Genomic DNA, 16,315 nt, shown 5'->3' with positions numbered 1-16,315 from the left:
GTTTGTTACTAGAACCCTTCTACAGTTATATCTGAATAACACCTTGTCCCCCATTTTGTGGTCTCCCAACTTTGTCCCATCTGTGGGGGGAGTTTTGCTTAACTTGAATTATGTAAATATTAGTCTAGTTCTGAGTTGTTCAGGATATGGTGGCTGGAGACTGGCTGAATCCACTGCACACACACACACACACACACACACACACACACAGAAAACTCTGCTTTATATCTTTGCCTTATTCCCTCAGAAGTCCCCCCAGGATCATGTAGGACATTACACTAAAGCTGCTGAGCCAGTTCTACTTTACATTAGTTGGACAAGTACGTCCCCTGGTGTCTGAATGACCATTTATGAAGGAGTCGGACCTAATAAAATTGAGGAGTCGAAGCTGCCGCCTACCAAATCCACAGCCCTGTGTTAAGCAATATAAAAGAACAAGCCCAAAAAACAAGACACTTATGCTTAGACCATAGAGATGCTGCAGTGCTCAGATTCAAAGATATAGGTCATGTACTGGGCAAAACACTAAGGGCCCTATTACTCCGAGCAATAGTCTGCCGAACCAGGCCAATTTGGCAGATTATCACTCGACGAAATAAAGACAATGACCAGCCAATGAAAACTACCTAAAAATCATCAGCTCCTGGGAGCTATGTGTAAAATTAATCTGTGGCTGATGAATGTGATTATTGAGCCGTGTAATAGGCTCAGTAAGTGAGCGACAATCTAGCAGAGTGATGATTGCTTACACTGCTCACCAGATCATATTATACAACCCTAGGACTGGGATTTGACGCATGTGTTCCGAATATAGTGCCAACCAGGCCCCCAGTAGTCCCATGGTGTTCCAAATAAATATGTGAAATCACTACCTAAACTAGATTTGCATTTCCAGGAAAATACATAGTGACTTCCAGAGCGCCCCTTTACCAGTGACTTCCTTTTAAGAGAAACTTTAATCCTGGGTGCCGTCCCTTTAAGACCGACATGATTCCCTTTGCTCTAAAAAAAAGGGACCCAGGTCGCTCTAAAAAAAAGGACCCAGGTCGCTCTAAAAAAAGGGACCCAGGTCGCTCTAAAAAAAAGGGACCCAGGTCGCTCTAAAAAAAGGGACCCAGGTCGCTCTAAAAAAAGGGACCCAGGTCGCTCTAAAAAAAGGGACCCAGGTCGCTCTAAAAAAAGGGACCCAGGTCGCTCTAAAAAAAGGGACCCAGGTCGCTCTAAAAAAAGGGACCCAGGTCGCTCTAAAAAAAGGGACCCAGGTCGCTCTAAAAAAAGGGACCCAGGTCGCTCTAAAAAAAAGGGACCCAGGTCGCTATAAAAAAAGGGACCCAGGTCGCTCTAAAAAAAGGGACCCAGGTCGCTCTAAAAAAAGGGACCCAGGTCGCTCTTAAAAGGGACCCAGGTCGCTCTTAAAAGGGACCCATTTAGAGCCACTTGGGTCCCTTTAAGAGCTACTTATGTAATTCCCCTTACACAGCGACTTTGTTACCATCCCTTTAAGAGCGGCTTGGGTACGGTCTCTTTAAAAGCGGCTTGGGTACCGTCCCTGCTACATGGCTGCCTCAGCTTTGCTTTTTTACTGACTGACCTCTGCTTCTTATATTGGTAAAGATCATTGCTCGGTTACCATGACAATCTTACTCAGGTCAGGGAGACAAAATCGTTAAGGACCTTCCATATATTACATCTTCTATTGGACAATAGTGGACATGTGACTGTGGATGTTGTGATACATGCCTGACAAGACCTTAGAACTCCTATTGGCTGAGAAGGAGGAGAAGGAGGAGGAGAAGAATAAGGAGAAGAGTCTGTTTTGGTGTCTTTGTATACACATTTCCACCTGCACCATGGGGGATACAAATTATAGTTCTCAGTGGCAGCCATGCTGTAACCAAGTATTGCATAAAAACTCTAAAGGCCACTACTATGAGCAATAAACAGGGACTGTCCTCTTCAGCAAGACCTGCTAGACTCACATTATTGTGGGAGAGGACAGTAGATAAGGGTTTCTAAATGAACTTCTTTTACTGTAAAAGTAGCATGCAAAAATAAATGACACTCATAATGCAAAGAAGCCAACAAAAGTAACGTAGCACTTACGCATAGTTCCTCTTAGATGCTGCTCTAAGCAACCCTTCACTAAGGCCATTGAAGCAACCCTAGAAGGAGAAATCAGACAATAAAAATTATTGAATTTCGAATTAAAAGGCTGCCATTCATATGCGATATGGTGGCTTAGCCCTGTTTACTTAACCTCTTAAGGACCCATGACGTACCGGCACGTCATGGATCACTGTCACTTAAGGACCCATGACGTGCCGGTACGTCATCCCTTTAAACGGGCGCCGCGGCCGGCCGGGTCCCGATCGGGGGAGATAGCCTGCTATAATACATAGCAGGCCATCTCTCCCTGTCGGCATGGAGGGTTGTTAACCCCCCCCCATGCCGACGATCGCCGCTATTGGCTGATAAGCCCATAGCGGCGATCGGAACCTTTCCGGGCCATCGGTGGCCCGATGACCCGGAAAAAAATGGCGGTCGGTGCTGTCCGAGGACGGCACCGACCGCCATTACTGTAAAAAGTAATGGTGGTCACGGTACCACCGTCCCGATCGCCGTTCACGGCGATCAAAGTCCCCACAAGTAATAAATACCTGCTCCGGACCCCTCAGCTAGGTAGCTGAGGGGTCCGGAGCAGGTATTTGTACATTACTCACCTGTCCCGGGGTCCTGATCGGCGTCTTCCGGGTTCCCGGCGTCCACTTCCTCTTGTTGGGACTTCGGCTTCTTCCGTGAGTCCCGATCGTCTCTTTCCGGCTCCAGCGTCGTCTATTTTCGTATTTTTCCGGCTCCAGCGTCGTCTATTTTCGGATCTTGCGCTCTGCTGCCCCCTAGCGGCTGATAAGTGTAATTCACGTATCAGCCACTACAGGGATGTTCAGAATGTAGTAAAAAAAAAAAAATTTTTCCCAATTTTTTTTTTTCTATTTTCCGCACCCTATCGCCGCTGAGTGTTGATCAGCATCGCACGAAAGTGCGCTGCTAATCAGCAACTCCTCCTTTTTGGCGTAGGGTGTTTTTTTTTTATATCCTACTGCCACGGTCTGCTTATAAGTGCCGAACATAAGTGCGGCATTCATCAGCAACACCATTTTTGGCGTAGGTTTTTTTTGTATACTTACTGTAAAAAACACGTAAAAAACCACTACATTACACCACACTACATTGAATAAAGTTTTACACTACACCACTACATACCCCATATACCAATCCCCATATAAAGATGGCCCCCAGGGTGTTTTCGGTGTCGGACGCATACATTATTATTGCCTCCGACACCGAAACAGCCAGTGAGGATGAATTGGGGGGATCCTTCTTTCCTCCATTCATCCTCATCCTCCTCATCATCCAGTGACGTGTCTGGGAGTAGCGTAGCGTACGCTGCCCCCCAGACACGTCTTTTCCGCCAGTACCGTCCCAATAAGAGATGACGGTATGGCGTGAAATTCTACAAACTCTGTGAGAGTACCTCAGGGTACACTTACAGATTTAGGGTACGTGCACACTGCGGAATGGCGAAGGATAACCCTTCGTGCATTCCGCAGCTGGCACCCGCCGGCGGACTGATGCAGGGGCGCGTCTCCGCCTGTGTCATAGACTCTATCCTATGCATGGGCGGATTCCATTATCCGTCATTCCATCAACACGTTGGACGCAGAGCGGAATCCGCCCGTGCATAGAATGGAGTCTACGACACGGACGGAGACGTGCGCCTGCATCAGTCCGCCGGCGGGTGCCAACTGCGGAATGCACAAAGGGTTATCCTTCGCGATTCCGCAGTGTGCACGTACCCTTAGAGTGTATGAAGGAAGGGACACTCGAATCCAGCCGCCAGATGCCCCCCCCCCCATCCTCGGAGTTAGTGGGGAGATCGTCCGGGAACTGATCTTCCCACTGCTGGATAAAGGTCACCACCACCCGTACGGGGATAACCTTTATACCAGCACCCCCTCTTCCGGTCCCTCGCTGCCCGAGCTACTGTAGCTTGCGGCACGATCCGAACATATCAGAAGTAGTAATAGAGCCCTAATATTTAGCAGCCATGGAGCGGACCCAGCGCTTCTGGATATGAAGGACCCCGTATCGCACCAGGACAACATTTTCCAGGTGACGTCCCCCACACTGGAGAACAGGAGACCCCAGAAGAAGTGCAGAGTGTGGGGTAACAGGGGGATCAGGAAGGACACCATTTACCAGTGTGACACCTGTCCTGATCACCCCGGCCTCTGCATACTGGATCGCTCCAAGGCGCACTACACGTCATTGGGGTTCTACATTATCTAAATTCTGTCCATTATTCCTATTTCAGGGGTCACGTTGATCCAGGGATTATTCTGATCGCCATTATGGAGTCGGGAAGGAATTTTTCCCCTGTGATGAGGCTACTGTCGTCTGCCTCACGAGGGGTTTTTGCCTTCCTCTGGATCAACACAGGTTGAATTTGATGGACACCTGTCATTTCCAACCTTATAAACTAATAATTGGCCTAATACCCCCAAATAAATTAGAATTGTCCCTTTTCCCCAGCTAAATAGGTATGGCTGCCATTCCCATTAGAGGAGGCCATGATGCAATTACAAAGCCTCTGTGCGGCCAGGACAGTAGAAACCCCCCACAAGTGACCCCATTCTGGAAACTACACCCCATAAGGAATCTAACAAGTGGGGCAGCGGGTATATGGCCCCCTGGTGACGGCCACATTTGGGACGTGAAAATGAAAAAAATGGTATTTTTTATTTTCACGGCACATGTCCTACACATGTGCCCATCACTAGTGGGGTCCATATGCTCACTGCACCCCTTGTTAGATTCCTTATGGGGTGTAGTTTCCAGAATGGGGTCACTTGTCGGGGGTTTCTACTGTTCTGGCAGCACAGGAGCTTTGTAATTGCGACATGGCCTCCATCCCCCATTCCAGCCTCTAAATGGCGCTCTGTCCTTTTGGTGACTTGCCCTGTGCCCATATGGCAAATTATGTCCACATGTGGGGTATTTTCGTACTCAGGGGAAACTACCCTACACGTTTTGTGTTCATTTTCTTTTTTAACCCCTTGTGGAAATGGAAAAAAATCAAGGCTAGACCAACATTTAGTGTAATTTTTTTAAAATTTTTACTCTAAATCATTGATCTTGTCTTGATTTTTTCATTTTCACAAGGGGTTAAAAGATAAAAAAAAACACAATGTGTAGAGCAATTTCCCCTGAGTACGGAAATACCCCACATGTGGACATAAAGCGCCATGCGGGTGCAGGGTAAGCCTCCAAAGGGAAGGTGCGCCATTTGGTTTTTGAAGGCTGGATTTGGATGGAATGGATTTCGAGGGGCCATGTTGCATTCAAAAGGCCCCTGTGTTGCCAAGACAGTTAAACCCCCCACAAGTGACCCTATTATGGAAACTACACCCCTCAAGGAATGTAACAAGGGGTGTAGTCAGCATATGGACCCCACTGGTGACGGGCACAAATGTGGAACAATGTGGCGTGAAAATGAAATATTAAATTTTTTACACTATAATGTTGGTCTAGCCTTGAATTTATCATTTTCACAAGGGGTTAAAAGAGAAAAAAACACACAAAATGTGTAGAGCAATTTCCCCCGAGTCCGTAAATACCCCACATGTGGACATAAAGCGCCATGTGGGTGCAGGGCAAGCCTCCCAAGGGAAGGAGCGCCATTTGGATTTTAGAGGTTGGATTTGGCTAGAATGGATGATGAACGCCATGTCGCATTTACAGAGCCCTTGTGCTGCCAAAACACTGTAAACCCCCCACAAGTGACCCCATTCTGGAAACTACACCCCTCAAGGAATCTAACAAGGGGTGCAGTGAGGATATGGACCCCTGGATGACGGGCACATTTGTGCCATGAAAGTGAAAAAATGAAAATTTTCACTTTCACGTCACATTTTTCCACATTTGTGCCCGTCACCAGTGGGGTCCATATGCTCACTGCACCCCTTGTTAGATTCCTTGAGGGGTGTAGTTTCCAGAATGGGGTCACTTGTGGGGGGTTTCCAGTGTCTTGGCAGCACGAGGGCTCTGTAAATGCGACATGGCCCTTGAAATCCATTCCAGTGAAATCCAGCTTCCAAAAGCCAATTGGCGCTCCTTCCCTTTGGAGGCTCGTCCTGCGCCCGCTTGGCACTTTATGTCCACATGTGGGGTATTTCCGTACTCGGGAGAAACTGTGCTACATGTTTTGTGTTTTTTTTTTCCTTTTATCCCTTTGTGAAAATGAAAAATTGAAGGCTAGAACAACATTTTAGTGTAAAAAATACTTTAGTCTTTTTTCAAGCCATATTGTTTGGAAAATCTGTGAAGCACCTGTGGGGTCCAGATGCTCACCGCACCCCTTGTTACATTCCTTGAGGGGTGTAGTTTTCTAAATGGTGTCCCTTTAGGGGTGTTTTTTAGGTTTTGGCACCCCAGAGCCTCTGCCAACCTGAAGTGGTACAGTCAAAAATGACCAAAAATAACGGAGCCATTGAAATTCACTAGGCGCTCCCTTATATCTGAGGCTTGTGGTTGCGTCAAATAGCGCAATAGGGCCACATATGGGGTATTTCTATAAACTGCAGAAATGGGGCAATCAATATTGGGGTGCATTTCTCTGGTAATAGGTTTATAATTATGAAAAATATTGGATTACAATAAAATCTCTGCACAGAAAATTAAAATTTTCAAATTTCTTACACACTTAGCTTTTATTTCTGTGACTCCCCTAAAGGGTTAAAAAACTTTCTGGATGTGCTTTTGCAGAGTTTAGGGGGTGCAGTTTCTGAAATGGGGTGCTTCGTGAGGCTTTCTAACACACAGTCCCCTCAAATACACTTTAAACCTGAACAGTTCCCTAAAAATATCTGATTTTGAAATTTTACTGAAAATTTGGAAATTTGCTGCTAATGTTTTAAGCTTCCTATTGTCTAAAAAAAATGAAATATAGTTTAATAAATGCCGCCAACATAAAGTAGACATGTTGCTAATGCTATTTAATATATAATTTATGTGGTATAACCATTTTCTGTATAAGCAGAAAAGTTTTAAAGTTGGAAAAATGCATTTTTTCACAATTTTTCACGCTATTTTGGGTTTTTTCATAAAGATTCGTTATAAGTATCGACTCCAATTTACAAGAAATGTGAAGTACAATATGTCACGAGAAAACAATCTCAGAATCAGCCGGATAGGTAAAAGCATCCCGAAGTTATTAATGAATAAAGTGACACTGGTCAAATTCATAAAATTTGCTCCGGTCCTTAAGGCCATTTCAGGCTCTGTCCTTAAGGGGTTAAAGGGGTAGTGCACCAAAAAAAAATTTCTTTCAAATCAAATGCTGCCATGAAGTGCCAGAGATTTGTAATTTACTTCTATTAAAAAATCTCAAGCCTTCCAGTACTTATCAGCTGCTGTATGCCCAGCAGGAAGTGTTATTATTTCCAGTCTGGAGAGCAGGAGAGGTTTTCTATGGGGATTTGCTCCTTCTCTGGACAGTTCCTGACATGGACAGAGGAGGCAACAGAGAGCACTGTGTCAGACAGGAAAGAAAACACCACTTCCTGTTGGACACACAGCGATCAAAGTCCCCAAAAGTAATAAATACCTGCTAGGTAGCTGAGGGGTCCAGAGCAGGTATTTGTACATTACTCACCTGTCCCGGGGTCCTGATCGGCGTCTTCCGGGTTCGCGGCGTTCTCGTCTTCTCTTCGGCTTCTTCCGTGCGGTCCCCTTCGGCTTTTTTCGGCTCCAGCGTTGGCTTTTTCAGGATTTTGCGCTGTGCTGCCCTATAACGGCTGATAAGTGTAATACACTTATCAGCAGCTATAGGGATGTTCAGTATGCACCCTATCGCCGCTGAGTGTTGATCAGCATCGCACGAAAGTGCGCTGCTAATCAGCAACTCCTCCTTTTTGGCGTAGGTTGTTTTTTTTCTATATCCTACTGCCACGGTCTGCTGATAAGTGCGGCATTTATCAGCAACACCATTTTTGACGTAGGTTTTTGTTTTTTTTATACTTACTGTAAAGAAAACACTACATTACACCACACTACACTACATTGAATAAAGTTTGACACTACACCACTACATACCTCTTATACCAATCCCCATATAAAAGTGGCCCCCGGCGTGTTTTCGGTATCAGACGAATACGTTATTATTGCCTCGGACACCGAAACAGCCAGTGAGGATGAATGGGGGGGGGATCCTATTTTCCCCCCATTCATCCTCATCCTCATCCAGTGACGTGTCTGGGGGTAGCGTAGCGTACGCTGCCCCCCAGACACGTCTTTTCCGCCAGTACCGTCCCAATAAGAGATGACGGTATGGTGTGAAATTCTACAAAGTCTGTGAGAGTACCTCTGGGTACACTTACAGATTTAGGGTAGGTGCACACTGCGGAATGGCGAAGGATAACCCTTTGTGCATTCCGCAGCTGGCACCCGCCGGCGGACTGATGCAGGCGTGCGTCTCCGCCCGTGTCATAGACTCCATGTTATGCATGGGTGGATTCCATCGTCCGTCCAAAGAATGAACACATTGGACGGAGAGCGGAATCCGCCCGTGCATAGAATGGAGTCTATGACACGGACGGAGACGCGCGCCCGCATCAGTCCGCCGGTGGGTGCCATACTGCATACTGTATCGCTTCAAGGTGCACCACACATCATCAGAGTTCTACATTATCTAAATTCTGTCCCTTATTCCTATTTTAAGGGTCACGTTGATCCAGGGATTATTCTGATTGCCATTATGGAGTCGGGAAGGAATTTTTCCCCTGTGATGAGGCTACTGTCGTCTGCCTTACGAGGGTTTTTTTTGCCTTCCTCTGGATCAACACAGGTTGAATTTGATGGACACCTGTCATTTTCAACCTTATAAACTAATAATTAGCCTAATACCCCAAATAAATTAGAATGGTCCCTTTTCCCCAGCTAAATAGGTATGGCCGCCATTCCCATTAGAGGATGCCATTATGCAATTACAAAGCCTCTGTGCTGCCAGGGCAGTAGAAACCGACAAGTGACCCCATTCTGGAAACTACACCCCATAAGGAATCTAACAAGGGTGGCAGCGGGTATATGGCCCCCTGGTGACGGCCACATTTGGGACGTGAAAATAAAAAAAAATGGTATTTTCTATTTTCACGGCACATGTTCTACATATATGCCTGTTACCAGTGGGGTCCATATGCTCACTGCACCCCTCGTTAGATTCCTTATGGGGTGTAATTTCCAAAATGGGGTCACTTGTGGGGGGTTTCTACTGTCCTGGCAGCACAGGAGCTTTGTAATTGCGACATGGCCTCCATCCTCCATTCCAGCCTCTAAATGGCGCTCTGTCCCTTCCACATGTGGGGTATTTTCGTACTCAGGGGAAATAACCCTACAAGTTTTGCGTTTATTTTCTTTTTTAACCCCTTGTGGAAATGGAAAAAAAATCAAGGCTAGACCAACATTTAGTGTAATTTTTTTAATTTTTTTTACTCTAAATCATTGATCTTGTCTTGATTTTTTCATTTTCACAAGGGGCTAAAAGATAAAAAAAAAAACAACACAAAATTTGTAGAGCAATTTCCCCTGAGTACGGAAATACCCCACATGTGGACATAAAGCGCCATGCGGGTGTAGGGTAAGCCTCCAAAGGGAAGGAGCGCCATTTGGCTTTTTGAGGCTGGATTTGGCTGAAATGGATTTCGAGGGGCCATGTTGCATTTAAAAGGCCCCTGTGTTGCCAAGACAGTTGAAACCCCCCACAAGTGACCCCATTATGGAAACTACACCCCTCAAGGAATGTAACAAGGGGTGTAGTGAGCATATGGACCCCACTGGTGACGGGCACAAATGTGGAACAATGTGGCGTGAAAATGAAATATTACATTTTTTACACTATAATGTTGGTCTAGCCTTGAATTTATCATTTTCACAAGGGGTTAAAAGAGAAAAAAAAAAAAAAAAAACACAAAATGTGTAGAGCAATTTCCCCCGAGTCCGTAAATACCCCACATGTGGACATAAAGCGCCATGTGGGTGCAGGGCAAGCCTCCAAAAGGTAAGGAGCGCCATTTAGATTTTGGAGGCTGGATTTGGCCAGAATGGATGATGAACGCCATGTTGCATTTACAGAGCCCTCGTGCTGCCAAAACACTGTAAACCCCCCACAAGTGACCCCATTCTGGAAACTACACCCCTCAAGGAATCTATCAAGGGGTGCAATGAGGATATGGACCCCTTGATGACGGGCACATTTGTGCCGTGAAAGTGAAAAAAATGAAAATTTTCACTTTCACATCACATTGTTCCACATTTGTGCCCGTCACCAGTGGGGTCCATATGCTTACTGCACCCCTTGTTAAATTCCAAAAGGGGTTTCCAGTGTTTTGGCAGCACAAGGGCTTTGTAAATGCGACGTGGCCCTTGAAATCCATTCCAGTGAAATCCAGCTTCCAAAAGCCAATTGGCGCTCCTTCCCTTTGGAGGCTCGTGCTGCGCCCGCTTGGCACTTTATGTCCACATGTGGGGTATTTCCTTATTTGGGAGAAATTGCGCTACATGTTTTGTGGGTTTTTTTCCTTTTATCCCTTTGTTAAAATGAAAAATTGAAGGCTAGAACAACGTTTTAGTGTAAAAAATACTTTCGTCTTTTTTCACGCCATATTGTTCGAAAAATCTGGGAAGCACCTGTGGAGTCCAGATGCTCACCGCACCCCTTGTTACATTCCTTGAGGGGTGTCATTTTCTAAATGGTGTCCCTTTAGGGGTGTTTTTTAGGTTTTGGCACCCCAGAGCCTCTGCTAACCTGAAGTGGTACGGTCAAAAATGACCAAATATAACGGAGGCATTGAAATGCACTAGGCACTCCCTTATATCTGAGGCTTGTGGTTGCGTCAAATAGCGCAATAGGGCCACATATGGGGTATTTCTATAAACTGCAGAATCGGGGCAATAAATATTTGGGTGCATTTCTCTGCTAATAGGTGTATAATTATGAAAAATATTGGATTACAATAAAATCTCTGCACAGAAAATTTTAATTTTCAAATTTCTTACACACTTAGCTTTTATTTCTGTGACTCCCCTAAAGGGTTAAAAAACTTTTTGGATGTGCTTTTGCAGAATTTGGGGGTGCAGTTTCTGAAATGGGGTGCTTTGTGGGGCTTTCTAACATACAGTCCCCTCAAATACACTTTAAACCTGAACAGGTCCCTAAAAATATCTGATTTTGAAATTTTACTGAAAATTTGGAAATTTGCTAATGTTTTACGCTTTCTATTGTCTAAAAAAGATAAAATATAGTTTAATAAATGCTGCCAACATAAAGTAGACATGTAGCTAATGTTATTTAATATATAATTTATGTGGTATAACCATTTTCTGTATAAGCAGAAAAGTTTTAAAGTTGGAAAAAATGCATTTTTTCACAATTTTTCACGCTATTTTGGTTTTTTTCATAAAGATTCGTTATAAGTATCGACTCCAATTTACAAGAAATGTGAAGTACAATATGTCACGAGAAAACAATCTCAGAATCAGCCTGATAGGTTAAAGCATCCTGAAGTTATTAATGAATAAAATGACACAGGTCATATTCATAAAATTTGCTCCAGTCCTTAAGGGGTTAAATGACGCTAAGCTGTAATACCACAAATACCTGTAGTCAGGTAAGGTACTGTTTTGTTTTTTTTTATCCTGGACAACCCCATTACCAGATTGTTGGTTGACAAGAAGTGTCAAGCAATCCTGCTTTCCACTTCCGAGAGACAAGTCTCGGAGGTCACAGCCCACTCAGCAAATCAATGACTGAGGGCCCTTTTACACAGAAAGATTATCTGCCAAAGATTTAAAGCCAAAGCCAGGAATGGAATTGAAAAGAGGAGAAATCTCAGGCTTTCCTTTATGACTTGATCTCTGTTCCTGGTTTTGGCTTCAAATCTTTGGCAGATAATCTTTCTGTGTAAAAGGGCCCTGAGCCAGTGATTGGTTGAGCGGATTGTCACTGCCGGGACAAGTCTGACAATTGGATCATTTATTGGGGGACCCCGAGACCCGTGGGAAGACACAGAGGGAACGTGAAGAGATAGTATAGGCTCTTTATTACTTTCTATATACCTGCAGAGATCTATAAATAGTTTTCCCTAGCCAGATCAACCCTTCAAATTCACATTTTGACCATGTATCATGTTATACATGCAGAATATCAGTTATTGCAAATTAAAGGCAGTAAGAAATGAACAAAAAAAATTATCAGTGGCATAATGTGCAATACACTGTGTACCACTGAGAACAATGGCAAGCAGATTACATGTGGTTTTCAGGCATATCCTGATCATGTGCAGTGTCGGTGTCCTTTAACTGTTCCACACACAAGGGGGCCATATTGTGGGCGGAGTCAATATACATCCAGTCTGTTACATCACTGGGTTATATAACACTGAGGATTGTGAGGACAGGACCTGCCCACAATATGGCTGCCCCCATTTGTGAACATTGAGCTTCTGTACATGATTAATATTAGATAATACTAGATAAGAAAGTAACGTATCATATTCTGGATTATGTGCAAACCTACAACTAACATAACCCCAGATGTGCTGCTCACAAATCATTGTTCAGGATATATGATTTATCACATGATACACACACACACACACACTGCATGATCACTTATAAAGCTTCCATTAAAACGTGTTCTGTTCTCAAAAAAACACACACACACACACACACACACACACAACAGTATGATTCCCCCAGTTCTGTGACCCCATCCCCCCTCACGTCAGGATGGTGCAATCCTATGACGTTTTCTGTAACCTTGCAGTGTATAGCCAAGACCCATTGCAGTGGGGGTGACATACTACTCATAGACAGACTGTGAAATATCATTCAGTTCTTAAAAAAATAACCAAGCTGGCCCAGTATAACAGAACACAGTGGTGCCGGCCCCAGCAACACACACATTACATAAGTCACGTGTTCATAATGCTATAATGGTGCCTGTACCTTGCGGGCTCCGCTGCTTGGCACGCAGGACAGAATGCGGCTGACGGTTCTACTTGCGCTCAGCATGATGAGTTATTGATGCGATGACGGCGACAAACGGCAGAATACAGCAACACAGGGACGGAGCAGCAATAGACACCGGTCACAGTGCGCACTTCTAGAAGTATCCGAACCACGTGGGAGGGTCTGCAAAGTTCACGGCGACAGGGGTACGATCCTCAGGCTCCGCCTTAAGAAAGTCAACGGGCGCCTGTCACCCAAGCGTCCGCACAGTAAGAACCAGGCGTGTATTCAGGTTACCGGGAAGATAGAACAGATTACGCGTGAAATGGATAAGGATGGAAGCCTGTACACTCCCGAAATTGGGGGTTGGTGTGACCAAAAGGCTTGGCGTGGCATCAGGCATCACCTGGGACGCCTATGCGGGGTCCTGATTAGGGCCTCGCTGTCAAGGTCGTCGGGGACAGGAAGTGAAAAAGTTCTCTGTGCGTGTGGAAAGTAGATCATGCTGGAAGGTTACCGGGCAGTGATTTAATGTTGCTGGAGCTGCCGGGCAGTGATTTGCGTCTGCTGGGGGGCTTCTATAGCGTGGCGCTGGTCTGTCTAGTTCCCATATCGCGATAAAGGGGAACATTAGAGCCGCAGGGGTCCGGGTGTTGTAGTCTTATAATAGTGTGAACAGATCTCTGTCCTTGAGAGCCACAATGGATCCAGCGCTCCAGCCCTTCTAATGTTTGGTGACTGTTGTCCTATGGCAAACCAAGTAAAACGCTATACAATTGCCTTATGTAAGAAAATAATGCAATGACCTGTAACCCATACAGGATGCTTGCTCACTACAGAAATGCATTTTTAGAGCTTTGGTCATTCACAGAGCCTTCTGTTCAGTTTGATATGCCTTAAGGCCCTATTCCACCAACAGATCTGATGACAGATTATCTGCCAAAGATTTGAAGCCAAACCCAGGAACAGACTATAATCAGAGAACAGGTCATAAATGAAAGACTGGATTTCTCCTCCTTTCAAATCCACTCCTGGGTTTGGCTTCAAATCTTTGGCAGATAATCTGTCATCAGATCTGTTGGTGGAATAGAGCCTTTAGGCTATGTCCCCCCCCCCCCCCCCAGAGTATTTGTGCTCAGTTTGCAACAGAAACCAGGAGTGGGTTGAAAACAGAAAAACACGTTAAAAACACCACAGGTTTTATTGGATATTTGTTAAACTTTTAGCCAGTGTGAAACCAGTTTATTGATATGTCAATAATATAAATCTGAAATACGGAAGAAAGTGCATCTGTTCTTTGTAGAATAAATCCTTAACCCCTTCGTGCTGCAGCTAGTTTGGGCCTTAATGACCAGGCTAATTTTTCAAAATCTGACCTGTCTCACTTTATGCTCTTATAGCTCAGTGATGCTTTAACGTATGCTAGCGATTCTGAGATTGTTTTTTCGTGACATATGGCACTTTATGTTAGTGGCAAAATTTGGTCACTATTTTGTGTGTTTTTTGTGAAAAACATCAAAATATCATGAAAAATTGAAAAAATTTGCATTTTATGAACTTTGAAATTCTCTGCTTCTAAAAAAAGAAAGTCGTAGCACATAAATTAGTTACTAAGTCACATTACCAATATGTCTTCTTTATTCTGGCATAATTTGGTAAACATATTTTACTTTTTTAGGGTGTTATGGGGCTTAGAAATTTATCAGCAAATTATCACATTTTCGTGAAACTGATTTTTTTAGAGACCAGTTCTTTTTTTAAATGGATTTAGAAGTCTGGTATCCTGAAAACCCCCATAAGTGACCCCATTTTGGAAACTACACACCTTAAAGAATTAATCTAGGGGTATAATGAGCATTTTAACCCTACAGGGGCTGGAGGAAAGTATTCACAATTAGGCAGTAAAAAAAATTGAAAATTTTAATTTTCCAATAATATATAAGTTTAGATTAAAGTTTCTCATTTTCAAAAGGAATATGAGACAAAAAGCACCCCAAAATTTGTAATGCAGGTTCTCTTGAGTACAACGGTACCCCATATGTGGGCGTAAACCACTGTATGGGCACACAGCCGGGCTCAGAAGGAAGGGAGCGCCAATTAGCTTTTCCAATGCAAATTTTGCTGAAGAAGTTTCTGAGCGCCAGGTGCGTTTGCAGTGCCCCTGTAGTGTCAGCAGAGAGAAAACCCCCCATAAGTCACCCCATTTTGGAAAGTACACCCCTCAAAGAATTCATCTTGGTGTGTGGTGACCATTTTGACCCCACAGGTATTACAGGAAAGTATTCAAAAGAAGACAGTAAAAATGAAAAACTTGAATTTTTCCAATAATATGTTCGTTTAGTTTGAAATTTCTCAATTTCACGAGGAACAAGAGGAAAAAAGTACCCCAAAATTTGTAACGCAGGTTCTCCTGAGTACAATGGTACCCCATATGTGGGCATAAACCACTGCATGGGCACACAGGAGGGCTCAGAAGGGAAGGAGCGCCAATTAGCTTTTTCAATGCAGATTTTGCTGCAGAAGTTTCCGAGCGCCAGGTGCGTTTGCAGAGCCCCTGTAGTGTCCGTAGAAGAGAACCCCCCCAAAAGTCACTCCATTTTGGAAAGTGCACCCCTCAAAGTATTCATCTTGGTGTGTGGTGACCATTTTGACCCCACAGGTATTAGAGGAAAGTATTCAAAAGTAGACAGTAAAAATGAAAAACTCAAATTTTTCCAATATTATGTTCTTTTAGTTTGAAATTTCTCAATTTCACGAGGAACAAGAGGAAAAAAGTACCACAAAATTTGTAACGCAGGTTCTCCTGAGTACAATGGTACCCCATATGTGGGCGTAAACCACTGTATGGGCACACAGGAGGGCTCAAAAGGGAAGGAGCGCCAATTAGCTTTTTCAATGCAGATTTTGCTGAAGAAGTTTCTGAGCGCCAGGTGCGTTTGCAGCGCCCCTGTAGTGCTAGCGGAGTAAAATCTCGCCATAAGTCACTCCATTTTGGAAAGTGCACCCCTCATAGAATTTATTTTGGGGTGTGGTGAGCATTTTGACCCCACAGGTATTTGAGGAAAGTATTCAAAAGTAGACAGTAAAAATGAAAAACTCGAATTTTTCCAATAATATGTTCCTTTAGTTTGAAATTTCTCAATTTCACGAGGAACAGGAGAGAAATGTAACCCCAATATATGTAAAGCAGGTTCTCCTGAGTAGAACGGTACCCCATATGTGGGCATAAACCACTGCATGGGCACACAGCCGG

General features: G+C 44.3%; 1 protein-coding gene across 2 annotated transcripts in view; it reads right to left on the bottom strand.

Moving 5' to 3' along the window:
• HSPA9 (heat shock protein family A (Hsp70) member 9) overlaps positions 1-13,374 on the bottom strand; it is a 31,541-nt gene extending 18,167 nt beyond the window's left edge. The window contains exons 1-2 of one of the 2 annotated variants that reach the window (XM_069969877.1): positions 13,054-13,374; positions 2,104-2,162 (exon numbers count right to left, since the gene is read on the bottom strand). In XM_069969877.1, the coding sequence (XP_069825978.1) occupies positions 2,104-2,162; positions 13,054-13,125 (131 nt within the window). In that variant the 5' untranslated portion in view covers positions 13,126-13,374. The remainder of the gene's footprint in view (positions 1-2,103; positions 2,163-13,053) is intronic. The other variant, XM_069969886.1, reaches the window with a different exon arrangement.
• Between the last annotated feature and the right edge of the window lie 2,941 nt (positions 13,375-16,315).

The sequence above is a fragment of the Dendropsophus ebraccatus genome, chromosome 1 (genome assembly GCF_027789765.1).
Source record: "Dendropsophus ebraccatus isolate aDenEbr1 chromosome 1, aDenEbr1.pat, whole genome shotgun sequence".
NCBI classification, from domain to species: Eukaryota; Metazoa; Chordata; class Amphibia; order Anura; family Hylidae; genus Dendropsophus; species Dendropsophus ebraccatus.
This window is presented reverse-complemented; position numbering and strand designations above follow the sequence as displayed.